Raw genomic sequence first — 14,895 nt, forward strand, 5'->3', positions numbered from 1 at the left:
CTGTGAAATGCTATAGGAAGACAGGTAAGACAGCCTCTCTCCTCTCTGTCTCTCTCTCTCTCTCAGGTTCCTTCTGTTGTTATGTTGTTATAGGCTATTACGTTATTAACTTTCTTTTTTAAATTACAATTTTCATGCATGATGTGATTTGAGGCCCGCAGAGACCGTGTAACTAATGTTAGTCATATGAAGTAAATGTTCAAACATTCTATGGAGCATTGAATATTGTGCACACACAGGGGCTCTGCTGTGTGTGCAAACCGTGTGTTGATTTTGATTTAGTTTTAGTTTTGAGCTTGTAGATCTGCTATTTTCAGAGTGCAACCAAACAGAAAATTACTTGTCTTTTAGTTCTACTCTTCTCTTCTCCACTAGTCCCTCTAGTCCCCCGAACATTTTCTAGTTTTTATTTGTTGACGAAATTGTCAATACATTTGGTCATAGTTTTAGTCAGGATAGCATAGTAGTTGTTATTTCGTTTTTGTTTCATTTAGTCAGTGATTTAGTCAGTGAAAAAAGGTTGTACAACAAACATTTTTCGTCATACTGTAGTTGTAGGAAACAAAATCAACAACACTACTGTATTCTTTCTCATGCTGGACTGAATCAGTTCATATTGGAGAGGCTTGGCTATTTGCAAAGGAAACAAAATCCCCTAGCACAAGCCGGTATGCTTTTTAAGTGGTGCAAACCACTTCCTTAAGTGATTATGTGTGTGGGTCTCTGCCTGGCTGGGTATGAGCACGAAAACAGAATGGTTGTTTTTCACCACCTGTGCGCAACCTAACACACACACAAACACACCCGCACATATTAACTGTATATATGGTGATTTCAGGTGTGCCAGTACAGTACAGTGACAGTACAGTACAGTACAGTAGAGGGTACAGTAGAGGGAACCCCACACGGTAACTGTCATTTCTCAACCGTTTCGGACGCGGGGCGGCTCACCGGAATCGGGCCGGCACCCTGGGTGCGTTCCTGTGGGTATGGAAATCCTCCCGCCTCCCTGGGGACCACCAACACTTACTTCACACGGGTGTGATTTTTTTTGTAAATCTGCTAGGCTGCCCTTCTTCACTTAAGCCCTGTGACTTTGTGCCGCACTGCGACCTTCAAATACATCTGCTATTTTTTAAACATTTTTGAAAGATCTTGAAACACTGACAACTGACTGGTTTAGAAGACATTTGTGACCAGATTTGACTGAGGGGCTGCCATTGGATTTGTTTCCCCGTTTTTTCATGTGGTATGAAAGCAGGGAATTGTTCAGTTTGACCCACCAGTTTTGGAGATATGTCTTATAGAGTAATGTCTTGCAGAAAACAGAGAGTTGAGAAAACAGGCTTGAAAGGTTCACTTCTGTGGACTCTAACATTACACCTTGCTACATGTTTAAGCATTTATTTCATATTTACATGTCGATTTCAGCTCTGACATTAATTTCAGACATGCTCTAGTATGTGAAGAGTCTGCCTTCACGTGCTATTAACTCATTTTGGATTAAAAATATATATATAAAAACAATTCAGTTTTTCTCCTCTGGTGAAATGCTGGAGGCTGCGAGATGGCAGCCCCTCAGGTCTTAAACACTGGGGTTTTTCAATCTATTGAAGCCAAAAAGACAGAGAGCCAGGCATCCTCACACTGAGTCTGGGTGTGAACTTACATTGTAAAGCTTTCAACACTGTATGATGTCATGAGAATATATTTTATCACTCTGCCAAATTACGGTATCTCACACACACACACACACACACACACACACACACACACACACGCGCGCGCGCGCGCACACGCACACGCACACGCACACACTCAGTTTTAGTTTAGTGATAGGACATGGTGGAGCTGCACACCAACATGTCACCTTTTTGCTGCTTACTGTATACCATGCCAACTAGTGATGCTCTGATGTATCGGCCAATCATTTCCATATCGGTGCGTCCATGCCTGTGACCTTTGGGAAATAAAGCACGTTTCGGCTGCATTTCACCTCCTGACGCCACATATTGGGCCAACCTTTACAACTGGTAGAGCGGTCGCTGCATGGTGTACCGCGAGGTTCCCGGTTTGATCCCGAAGTGTCCTTGAGCAAGACGCCGAAGCCCCTAATGGCTCCCGATGTGCAGGTTGGTGCCTTGCATGGTTTCCTCTGTCATCCGTTTGCGCGTGCGCGCATGTGCGTGTGTGTGAATGTGTGAATGTAATGTACAATCATTGTAGAGCGCCTTGGACAAAGGCTGCTACTGTGTATATAAATGCACCGTTTGCCATTCGTTGAGTGCATGCACGTGTGCGAGCCGTATGGCCCTAAAGGGAATCTGTACAATGTGCGCGCCACTAAGGTTAATGGCTCACATAGGAGTTGAAAGGAAGAGGTCATTGTTCCTTCAATCACATGACGTCCGCTGGCCAGCAGGAATTAGTTGGAGCAGGTTAAATATAGTAGGTCGATAGTGGCGCAACCCTCCCTCCCTCCCCCTCCCCATCTCCTGTGTAGATCCTCATCTCCTGTGTAAAGGGGAGGAAACGTGTGAAATGTTCAATTTCCTCTTTTTCAGTCTTCTATATACAGCCTATTACAGTGAGTATACGGCTCATCTCGTAGCTGTGTGTAGGGCTGTCACACTCCAGACTCCGGCAACTTCACCAGGTCTCCGGTTAAGAGGACAACTTCACCAGGTCTAGACTCTTCGGATAAGAGGACTGTGGATTACTTCTTTCCCCCCCTTGCTCATTTCTCCAAGTTGGGACTATACTACTGCAGTTCACAAGAGAGTCGCTGTCGATTTAAGGGGTGCTATTATTGTTTTTGTTCATTCTCAGATTTTCATTATTGAATGCTACTTTACTTAAAGCAGCACTATGTAACTTTCCTCTTCTACGCCGGAGTTAACCCAGTGTCCTGCTGCTTAAGTGCTGTCATTTATTATTATTATTATTGTTGCTTGCTTGCTCGGCAGATGAATCGAAACTTGCCCATCACGCCAAACTTGATGATCCGGTGTCTGTGCTACTTCTTAGCTGTCAGCGGGACATGTTGGAATTGTTCTTATCAAGAAACAGATCAACCAGGTGCTCAGTCAGTGGAGGTAAACAAAATGATTAAAACAAGATCAACGGGACTATAGAACGAGAAAGAAGAGGGGCTGGTCCGAGCTCTACAAAAAGGTAACAAAGGGAGGAGAAGGCAAGGTACTGACGTTAAAAAGCCAACGTGTGTGTGTGTGTGTGTGTGTGTGTGTGTGTGTGTGTGTGTGTGTGTGTGTGTGTGTGTGTGTGTGTGTGTGTGTGTGTGTGTGTGTGTGTGTGTGTGTGTGTGTGTGTGTGTGTGTGTGTGTGTGTGAGAAACCAAGAAATCAATCAACAGGAGCCCATATTAAGGAGAAATAATCAATGCATGCACATTAGGCTTTTAACGATATATCGTATATCCCGACGATATGTATCGATTTATTAAAAATTCGATTTTCAAATAAATAAATAAATATATATATTTTTTTAGGGGGGGCTAGTGTGTGATATGAAATGTGAACTGTAATCATATTCCATCATATTCACATGCTTTTGGAAAGAAATGAGACAGACTCATGCAGTCACTTTCAGTAGTAGAGGCCTGCAGAGGGGAGCTGTATGTGTCTGACTGTGCCCAGGTGATGGTCGTTAATTGATGCTCATTAATACATCAAGGAAGGCAATTATGTTTCTGCACTGTCAAATAGGTCTACATCTATCCTAAGATGCCACATGTTAACTCGAGCTAGATTTAAACAAGAAAGCTTGTTTACAGTTGTAAAGTAATTTTACATGAAAAGTAATGCTACTTTTGCAATGTAGTTAAATACAAATTGTGAAAAAAGCTTGAAAAAAAGCGAGTGGCGCGCTACGAGCTTGTAGGTCTGCTATTTTTGAAAAATCGTGAAAATATTTATTTCAGAAAACTGGAGGATTTAGAAGATTTTTTTTTTAATTTCGAGGTCAGGCCAAAATGGATTAAGATAAATAACTGGAGGCTCCCGGAACACTCGTCGGAGGGTAGGGTCACTGATATTACCCCAGTTGTCCCTGATGGGATGGCTGGTATGATTTGAAGCGGTGCTATATTGGGTTACAAAATAAGGTCTGGATTGAGAGGGGCTCGGGCGTTCCTTTAGTAAATGTTTTCGGTTAATGCCCTGTGCCTTGTTGCGTGCACGTGAAACCACCTCTTAATTATAGCCTTGATGTTGCTGTTCAGCGAATTTAAATTCAAGACCTACGCTGGATTTGAACCTGGTTTCCTGCTTAAGTGCTGACATTTTTCTTTTTTACCACTTGAGGTTAACCAATTTAGACCTGAGGACGATTCTACAAATGTCTTCTACATCCTGACAGTTTTCTGAAAAATCTATGTTTCTATGTCAGTCGTTCTACGATTTTTCAAAAATAGCAGACCTACAAGCTCGTAGCGCGCCACTCGGTGGCGCGCTATGAGCTTGTAGATCTGCTATTTTTCAATAGCTAAAGCATAACATAATGCTAACACCAAAAGGGGTTCCCTCCCAAAATCGGTTAATAGTGCATAGCAGTGGGCGTGGAGATTTACACAAATATTTATATAAATTATTTAAAGCCTAGAATCTAGCCTGCATCCAGGATCCTGGTGAGTCATGACCATAAAAGATTTGATTCTGTGTATAAGAAAGAAACATGAAAACCGCTAAACAAAGGTATACTATATCATATAATTAATTATTCAAAATTTTTTCACAGAATCAAAGGTTTTATGGTCATGGATGGTTCACCAGGGAATCAGGATCCTGGATGGCTTGATTCCAGGCTTAAAATAATTTATATAAACGTTTTTTATGAATCTCTATGGGGAATAATTAATGGCAGACTTTTCAGCAGGTCCAGAAAAACCTTGCCCGCACTGCTATGCTCTATATATAGAGCCTGCCTGACTGTTGGCTCGGCAGATTAATTGAATCTTGACCATCACGTCAAAATCTGTGTCAGATGATCCCGTGGCTGTACTTTTTAGCTGTCAGCAGGAAATGTTGCAACGACCATGAAGTGGTGTTGATAGCTTGAATGATGACTGAAAGTGAAACTAGACTAATTTAGGCACTCCACAGCATTTCAGAGACAGAACAGGGGTGTAAGATTTAATACATAGTGTACTTACTTTCACCCTGCATTCTCGAGTGCAGCTTCGTGCCCACACCAACTTAGTCAATATTCTAAAACAGAGGTTTTCAAATGGTGGTCCGTGGACCACTGGTGGTCCGTGAGGTATTGCTTGTGGTCCCTGGCCATGCATTTAGTATGTTTTTTATCGACCACTAGTTGGGAAACAAACTAGTTCATTAAGTGACCTGGTGATCAATGTCAGTTACTGGGAAGTCGGATGTCAAGAACTTCCACAGAACGGGAGTTTGAATTTCAAGGGAAAGTGAACCGGATTGACTAGTTGAGTCTATTAAGAAATGTCAAATGTGCTCATATAATCATGCAGTCACATGTGTCTGCTATCTATGAGTTTAATATGGAAGGTTAAGAGAACAGAGTAAGACGACTAGCATATGCCAGTTAAGGGCTTGATTTAATTCACCTCAAATTAACTAATTTGATATTAATTTGAATATCCCCTCACCCAACACAACAGTGGTCCCCAGGTTGATTCTTAGTCCGCGTGGTGGTCCCTGGTTCATAATCAGTTGAAAACCCCTGTTCTAAAACAAACTACAGTCACTATTCTGGGTGACAGAGCTATTTGCAGAATTCTTTTTATATTTATTTGTTTTGTTTTTTTACCATGTGGACAGTTCTAGGTGAAGTGACTGTTGCGTCAAAAGAACTACAATAATGTTCACTTTCAGTTTTTTTCAGGATTTTCTTTCCCCCTAAACTTCTTGTGGTCTTTCTGTTGTGTTGTCCCATATGTCCCACACCAAAGAGCCTCAACCAAAACATGAAATGTATTTGAAAATAGTTAGTTGCTGCGAGAGTGAGGTCTAGCCAACACCAACGCGGGATTCCTGGATCACTGCCCTCCACAATTTCCTATCCAACATCAGGTTCTTGAGCTCTGCAGTGTTGTCAGCCAAGCTGTCGCGCCGCAGCACGTCTACATAGGTGGTACGCTTCTTTCCCCTCCTGGCTTTGCCCTGCATGGGTTGGCTCCCATAGGGTCAATTTACTTGCCTCAAGTTCTGGGTGCCTTGACACAGTGCCCTGCCAGCCTCAGCACTTATATTCAACTTTGCCAATAACATAGTATTGTTTGTGTTTGGTTTCAAGCTCAAACAAAAACACACAAAACAACATACTTAACTGAAACCGATTGTAACAGCCCATTCTATTCTATTCTCATTGTTGGGAAACAGAATGAAATAAACACGAGAGGATAAAGGGAACTTTCACAATAGTGGGTAAATAAAGAGCAGGACCGTGTCCACTCCTATATTCATCTGTGAATCATCATGTAGTGAAGCCTCCTTCATTACAGATGTCCTTCATTGTGAAACCGTGCATGTCCAAAACCCCGTACTTTTCAGGAAATGTGGAGCAAAAGAACCCGTGTTGCGGTGTAGTTATCGTTTAGTTTCGTCACAACTTCTTCATAATGGAACATGTTGTGCTCTGAGTCTGTAGTTTGGTAGTTTGTACTACGTTTGCATGACACTGTAACACACCAAATAAAAATGGGTCATTCCTTTATTAAGAAAAATGCATAAAAAACTGAAATATGTGAGATTGAGAGAGAGGAATTCTATGGAAGTAGCTTAACCTCGCGTCGCCAGACTTTCCACCTCAGAGGAAAGCACTTGTCTAGTCCACGGCGCTGCTTCTTTTTGGTTCCCCCAATCCCCATTGAAACCTCTGCATGTCAGAGTGAGACCCTTTGTTCCTCCTCTGTGCTCTGCCGGCCCTCTGCGTTCCATCCCTCTCTATCTCTCTATCTGTCTGTCTCTCTCTCTCTCTCTCTCTCTCTCTCTCTCTGTGACACTCTGTGATAGTTCACCTGAGAGTTGAACTATCTGAGAGGAACTATCTACTAATTTGCATGTTTTGGCTGAATAGCTGAAAGTCACAGTGGCTGTCGAGATAATAGTGTGTGTGCAGCACAGGTAAACATTGGTCATACACTGTGTGTGTGCGTGTGCGTGCGTGCTCGCGTGCGCACAGTGGGGGAATCCAGAGATATGTTGATGGTATGTCCCCAATGTCAGGCAGGATGAGACTTGCAGCCCAGTGTCACAGAGAGAGAGACGGAGAGATAGAGAGATAGAGAGGGATGGAACGCAGAGGGCCGGCAGAGCACAGAGAGGAGGAACAAAGGGTCTCACTCTGACATTCAGAGGTTCTGCTCAGGAATCCTGGGACGTACGTGTCTTGAATGCTAGTTCCCGTTGACTTGGCACAGGAACTCGTGTAGCAACACAGCCGGCTGGCCGGTGTGCATGGATCAAGGCACAGGGTTACCTAAGTGCTAGCTAGCCGCTCGACAAAAACTTTCTCTCAACTTTAACTCTCTTGTTAGTGGATTCTGGACGTGAAGAACAGAGTTATACAAAAGAAGGAATATTGCTGATGTTTGAGAGAACCACATTTGACGAACCTTGCGGCTCGCTTTGTCTCTCATGTGTCTCCTGGAGTTGAAGTTAGTTTTTCAACTCCAGTTCTCGAACTTCAACTCCTGGAGTTGAAGTTATAGTTCTTTTAGGGAGTTAGATGATTTGCTAACACACAGAGCTTAACAAAAAAAATGATGTACTGTATTTTATATACCATGGCATGAGCGCAGCAGAGCGACTCTTGAGGAGTGAAGAAAGGCGTCCGCTATACCCGCCAATAAAGGATGCATAGGATCAGCCGCCTGTTTGTCGGCTTTTTCACCCGACCTCCCGTCGCCATAGTAACCGACGACTCCTTTCCTTCTCCTCCCCCCCTTCCTACTCCTTCTACCACGACTCCTCCTCCTCCTCCCGCTCGCCCCCCTCTCCTCCTCGCCTCCTCCAGCGAGGAGACACCGCGGCCAATCACTGAGGCGCAGCAGAGCGAGCGGACTCCGCCCCCGCCCGCCAGGGTTGCGCCACGGGCAGGACCCGAGAACCATCGAGCATCCGGAGGAGGAGGAGGAGGAGGAGGAGTAGGAGGGCCGTGTGAGACGCACCCAGCTCTCCCCGCCAGGAGGCTTCCCCCCCAGCTTCCACCGCCCGACCATCATCACCGTGAGTACAGCTTTATAACCGATCATCCAATGCTATACTTCATCTTTTTGTCGTGTAGATCTGATGCTTTTCTGAATTTGAGTCCTGGAAGTTTGGGATATACTGCATGAGGAGGAGGAGGAGGGCGGGGGGAGATTTGGTGTGTAGACATTACAAGTAAAAGGCAGAACAATGAATTGAAACTGGAGAAAATAAATTGTTGCTCAACAAATCAAGTTAGTCTGGAGGGTTTACGTGGTTAAAAGCAGTGATGTTGGAAAGTACATCAAATTCTGTACTACAATTTTGAGGTATTTTTACTTTCTAAAGTATTTACAACTTGAAATACTTTCTGTTCTACTATACTAGTTACTAGTTACTTTGTGGAGTGTTAGTTCTATTAGTAGATCTGTTGTTTTCAAAGGATTTTCCTAAAAACTTGTGAAATGGGACATTCTGCACAATGAGTACTTTTACTGTTGGTACTTTAAGTACATTGTTTGATGGCAATACTTTTACTCTTACTCAATTTATTTTGAATACTGGACTTTTACAGTAAGTGATTATTTTTCTACACGACACTTCTGTTACTTTTACTTAAGTAATCATTTTTTATATAAATATAAAAATTCAACTTTCTCCACCACTGGTTAAAAGGAGAATTTGTATGAACCACTTAAACTCTATATACTTATACCTATAAGTATACTTGTAATATTTATTTATTAGTATACCTGTAGTATGCTTTATATTTATTTATTAGTATACCTGTAGTATGCTTTATATTTATTCATTAGTATACATGTAGTATACTTTACATTTACTGCAAAAAATGTTCTGTTTTCTTGACCTTCTGAAAAAGCCACTGGTTTCCGTTGGTTTCAGTATATTGTATGCAAATGAGCTTGCCGAGATTTGGAATTCCCTTCAGATGCTGTGCTGTAGCTATTCCAACACGGTGAACTGTGTTGCCTTTGTCAGAGTTAAAGGATCTATTCTACACCATGCATTTAAAGTTTTTTAAATCACAATCGTGGTGATTTCATGCTTTGATTATCACCGATATTATACAACAGTATAATATTGTCTGGGTGGAGACCCTGTATCTCCAAAACAAACACATCAATCATTTTTTATTATTTTGTGGGGTTTTTTAATAAAATAGAAATAGTTGATCTGCAAGCTTAGAGCGTGTCCTCTGGCCAAATACATGGGTCCTTTGCACTGATTTAGAAGCCATTTGTAGAATGGGCAGGTCGGCTCAGGTCTTTAAAAAATAGTCACACCTGTGTGAAGTGAGTGGTGCAACTCCGTGCGGGGGTCCCTGGGGGGGCTCCGGGAGTTCCAGACCCACAGGACCACAGCCAGGGTGCCCGGAACGCGCCCAGGGGGCCAGGCTGATTCCGGCGAGCCGCCCCATGTCCGAAACAGTTGAGAAATGACAGAGTTACTGTGTGGGGGTCCATCTACTGTACCCTCTACTGTACTGTACTGTCACTGTACTGTACTGGCATACCCAAAATCATCATATATACAGTTAATATGTGCGTCTGGGTCTGTGTTTGTGTGTGTGTGTTAGGTTGCGCACAGGTGGTGAAACTTGTGCGCCATGCTAACCATGCTATTTTCGTGCTCATACCCACCCTTTTCGTGCTCATACCCACCCAGGCAGGCACCCACACACATAGCTCCGTAAGGGAGTGGTTGCACCACTCAAAAATAGTGGATAGAGAAAGAAAGAAACAGACATACATAATGATACAGTATAATACATATAGCAATCGCCGGTCTGCCTATCGTAAGTGTTTGTGAAACTGACCAAAAAAACTAAATACTACTAAAAATAGAAAAATCACACCCGTGTGAAGTAATTGGTGCAACTCCGTGTGGGGGTCCCGGGGGGGGAGTTCCAGACCCACAGGAACGCACCCAGGGTGCCGGCCCGATTCCGGCGAGCCGCCCCGCGTCCGAAACGGTTGAGAAATGACAGAGTTACCGTGTGGGGGTCCCTCTACTGTACCCTCTACTGTACTGTCACTGTACTGTACTGGCACACCCGAAATCACCATATATACAGTTAATATGTGCGTGTGTTTGTGTGTGTGTGTTAGGTCGCACAGGTGGCGAAAAACAACCATGCGGTTTTCGTGCTCAGACGCACCCACCCACCCAGCCACCCACCCAGCCAGGCAGGAACCCACACACATAGTCACTTAAGGAAGTGGTTGCACCACTTAAAAATGAAGGAAATGCCAGAGCTCACGCGTTCAATCCCTACTTCCATTTTTTATTTAGTGTCAGCTCAGCTGACCTGGCATCTCATGTACGCTCATGCAGAGAACATGGTTAGATCCTGGGTTGCTTTTGTCGTTGTAGAATTCCTAAACATTTAAGCTGATGGTGTGAATGTATATACTGTATATAGGCTGGAATGTGCTTTTGCGGCAATACAAAATAGTATTAAATCAAATTATCGCTCTTTAGACACTGAAATCTGCCTATAATTGCATAACATGCCGTGTCTGACACTCTGACTCTTCCCCGCATATCTCCAAAATCAAATTGATTAAAACATAACTAAAAAACATCGCATGGATGCACCTGGGACGTATCCTATTCCTCAGTGATGTATCCTGAGGTCAACGGGGTTTCGGGTCTCTCAACATCATACCCCTCACTCAGGCGACCCAGCCGGGAGTGATCCCGACTTACGTCCCAGTAGCTATATCCTCAATCAGTCCCACTAGGGAAAAACCAGGGGCACACAATCCGTTGGAACTACTCCAGAACTACTCTGCCAGGGCTGGGAGGTACACTTCTGGCGCATGGAGGGAATAGGCTCTGTGCCTGTGGGTTGTCTCCTGTCCGGGCCCCTCCTACGTCTCACCAGGTCCACTCCTGCTCTCACCAGGCTCAGGACCTGTGCGTTGCACCAGAGTCCCAGCATCAGACAGTTCATTCAGGAGTGGGCAATGGTTCCACAGGGTCAGTTAAAAGTAAACTGGTGACAATTTAAATCGTGATTAAATCTTAATTTGAATTGTGATGCAAACAGCAGAGGGTCTAAAAAAGAGCCGGAAATGCAGAAAAATCTTTGTAGGAGAATTGAATAAAAAGGTTTTCAGTCGAAAATGAAAAGAGAAATAAAATACTCGATTTATGTCTGGAAAAAAATGTTGTGCTTAAACAGTCGTGAAAAATCGTATCGTGAACCTGGCATCGTGATTCCAATCGTATAGTGCATTGAGTGAATCGTTACATGTCTAATAGAAAAATGTGCATTGTTTGAAAAAACAATCAATGTGTTCATTGATTACTGTTTCCTCACTTACAATATTTTGTCTTCTTTGATCCTGCAACCAGTACGAGTATGCTCTCCGGTTTAACTGGTTTACTGAACTGAAAATGTATGAGATGATGGGATGATGTTACTATAGAAACACTACCAATGATTACTGTCAGAATATAGAGCTACATGTGTTCCCTCCTCCGCGTCATCAGTGCCCATACCCTGGGCGGGGTTAGCAAAAGGGCCTTTCTGTGTGGAGTTTGCATGTTCTCCCCGTGTCCCCTAGGGTAGGTACCCTCACAAAAAACATCATCCGTAATCCTGGTCTCTATACTGCCTCCCCCTGGCCAGCCGGGGCGCCTGTTGGAATAACGTGTTCCTCCCCCCCCCCCCCCCCCCCATGTCAGGTGAAAAGAAGCAGCGTGGACTCCTCATGCATTGAAGGAAGCATTTCAGCAGTTCAGTCCGTTGCTCTCCCCAGGTTGGCAGAGAGAGTCTCAGGATTACATTAGATAATTGACACTGGGTGAAAAATGGGTTGCAAAATAGTGGGATAAAAAAAAAAAACTTAAAAAAGAATATAGAGCTACAGTATTTAATCTCTCTCTCCCCCTCTCTCTCTCTCTCTCTCTCTCTCAGGGTCAGATTCTCTTGATGATGACAGTTCTGATGACTTTGAAGACTCAGAAGAGTGTTTCTCTAGTCTCCATGCTATGAACAACAACATATCACAAGACACAGTAAGGGTAACATATCCGTCCCTCTCATTATTTCATTCATTTTGTCCTTGTATTCCTGGTTTCTATTTGGGTTGAGACACGCATACGGGCATGTCTGAATCCTCCATTGCTTCATGGGGTGAAAACAACACAGCTTACCATTGGAATTGCATTTGGGAACGACGCACGCATTGTTCAATTGTAAAAAAAGTGAAATTGGCTATTAACCCTCTTATGGCCAGCCTAATTAACAGTGGATTGTGCCTTCTGCCTGCACTATTCATATGTTTAATTTGTCATTTTAATGCCAATAGAAAAATCCGTGATATACACACTCCATCTCATTCTCACACGGCAATCCTATAGTATTATACCCAGTCCTGATGGTGGCGGTAACGTCACCATTATGCCGATTTTGACCATATAGAGCGAATCTGGCGATGTCACTTCCGGTTTAAGGAACAACAACATCCGGAACTAGCTTTGGACTGGTGCAGCACTATCAGATGTCCGGAATGCTAATCGATCATTGTTTATTTTAATAACTAAGTCAAATTAAGCTCTAATCAAGCCCAAAATATCAAAAATTTTAGGTAGATTACATCGGCCGTACATTTTGTTATATTAAGCTCCCGATTACAGGGGATTAAACGATTACGTAATGAATCAATAAATCCCTTATGGCCACTGACGCTAAGTGGCCATAAGGGATTTATTGATTCATTACGTCAATTACGGCACTGGCCATAAGCCGGTTAAAACAAGGGCTTTCACTAGTCAGGTACACAGTCACATGTACAAGCTCACAACAGCACGTCACTTTGTGCCGCACTGCGACCATTTAACATTTAACCTTTTTGAAAGAACACTTCACCCTTTTTGCAAACATATATATGTTTTTAATGACTTTTATAAGATTTAGAACACTTTCCTGGGGTCTTTGTGTGTAATATGTGTTTTTAGATAATATCTATATTATGTTAGTATTTCACAGTGTCCGTGATGTCATGGACACTGGGCAGGAAACGGTTTGAGTGATGACCTGTGAAACCTGTTTGTCCACCAGGAGGCGCTCCAGCCCCGCCCGGCACAGACGGCAGGCCGACGGTACAACTCTCTGTGCAGCGACGACGAGCAATTGGACGATGATGACCAGTGAGTCACAGTGACCTTATATACTTTATAGACGATGCTATTGGACGATGACGACCAGTGAGTCACACCTTATATACTTTATAGACGATGCTATTGGACGATGACGACCAGTGAGTTAAATAGCAGAAAATAGCAGATCTACAAGCTCACAACGCGGATCTGCTATTTTCAGCATGCAACCAAGTGTAAAATGACTTATACTGGATCTCTTGTCCACTAGTCCTTTCCTATAAATATATTTAGTCTTATAGCTTTAGTCATCATAGCTTAGTTTCCATTTAGGTGAAAAAAAGGTAGTCAAACGAAAAAAAACCTGTCTTAGTTTTAGTCGACAAAAACAACAGGTAAGGTAAGGTAATTTTATTTATAAAGCGCCTTTCAAAACAGTTGTTACAAGGTGCTGTACAATAAAATAATAGGAATAAAACAAGAACATCACAATCAGAGATACACCAACAATGAAATAAGAAACAGAGCAGCAAAGACAGTACCTAGAAATAGATACAAACAGAACAGTACATAGAAATCAACAAAAGATTGAAACAATCACTGGAGCAAACCAAAATGTTTGCGGTACAAATGAGTTTTTAGTAGCTTCTTAAAGATCTCAACAGACACAGCATTTCTGAACACTGGTTCAGACAGGTTGTGCAACCGCAGAATATCCACTCTGACATGTGTTGGTTTAGTCAGCAGCAACAGGACGGTCCCTATAACGCCCTACGCTCGGCCTGTTCCTCAATGATCCTTTTATTACTGTATCGCTGAAGTAACGGCTGGAAGTAGCCGTCGAATGAACATCAAAAAACACACCCGTGTGAACTGAGTGGTGCAACTGCAGCAGATCTACAAGCTCGTAGCGCGCCACCGAGTGGCGCGCTACGAGCTTGTAGTTCTGCTATTTTTGAAAAAAACAAGAACGACTGACATAGAAACGTAGCTTTTTCTGAAAACTGTCAGGATGTAGAAGACATTTTTAGAATCTGATTTCAGGTCAAAATGGGTTAAACAATGTGAGCACTTTTTTTCTGGTGTTCAAGAATATCTTGTTAAACGTGAACGGAAATAGAGATGTTAAGTGTGCGTGTGTGTCTGTGTGTGTGTGCGTGCGTGTGTGTGTGTGTGTGTCCGTGCGTGTCTCCCAGTACTGACGGATGGGAGGAGGACTATCGCAGCATCACTACACCCCAGGGGAGTTTCTACCTGCCCACCACGGGACGTCTGGCTCTGCCCACTAAGGAGGACACCTGTCAGTGCAGCGTCATGAAGATGGGCTGGCTGGACAAGAACCCACCGCAGGGGTACGCACGCACACACACACAGACATGCAGACACACACGCACATATATACACACACACGCATGCACACACGCAGACACACACAGACAGTCAGACACGCACGCACGCACGCACGCACGTGCGTACAATTCCCAATACTTCTGATTCTACTCCACTACATCTTAAATCTAAATGTTGTACTTTTACTCCATTTATTTGAAATATTTTAATAGTTACTATACTAGTTAGATTTTGA

The 14,895-nt window shown here is 43.3% G+C and overlaps 1 protein-coding gene across 6 annotated transcripts in view; it reads left to right on the top strand.

Moving 5' to 3' along the window:
• arap1 (ArfGAP with RhoGAP domain, ankyrin repeat and PH domain 1) overlaps window positions 1–14,895 on the top strand; it is a 135,013-nt gene that overhangs the window by 33,279 nt on the left and 86,839 nt on the right. For 5 of the 6 annotated variants that reach the window (XM_079515137.1, XM_079515140.1, XM_079515136.1 and 2 more), the window contains exons 4-7: window positions 8,008–8,219; window positions 12,127–12,233; window positions 13,273–13,361; window positions 14,507–14,662. In XM_079515137.1, coding sequence (XP_079371263.1) covers window positions 8,008–8,219; window positions 12,127–12,233; window positions 13,273–13,361; window positions 14,507–14,662 — 564 coding nt within the window. The remainder of the gene's footprint in view (window positions 1–8,007; window positions 8,220–12,126; window positions 12,234–13,272; window positions 13,362–14,506; window positions 14,663–14,895) is intronic. The other variant, XM_079515138.1, reaches the window with a different exon arrangement.

This window comes from Electrona antarctica (assembly GCF_951216825.1).
Source record: "Electrona antarctica genome assembly, chromosome: 11".
NCBI classification, from domain to species: domain Eukaryota; kingdom Metazoa; phylum Chordata; class Actinopteri; order Myctophiformes; family Myctophidae; genus Electrona; species Electrona antarctica.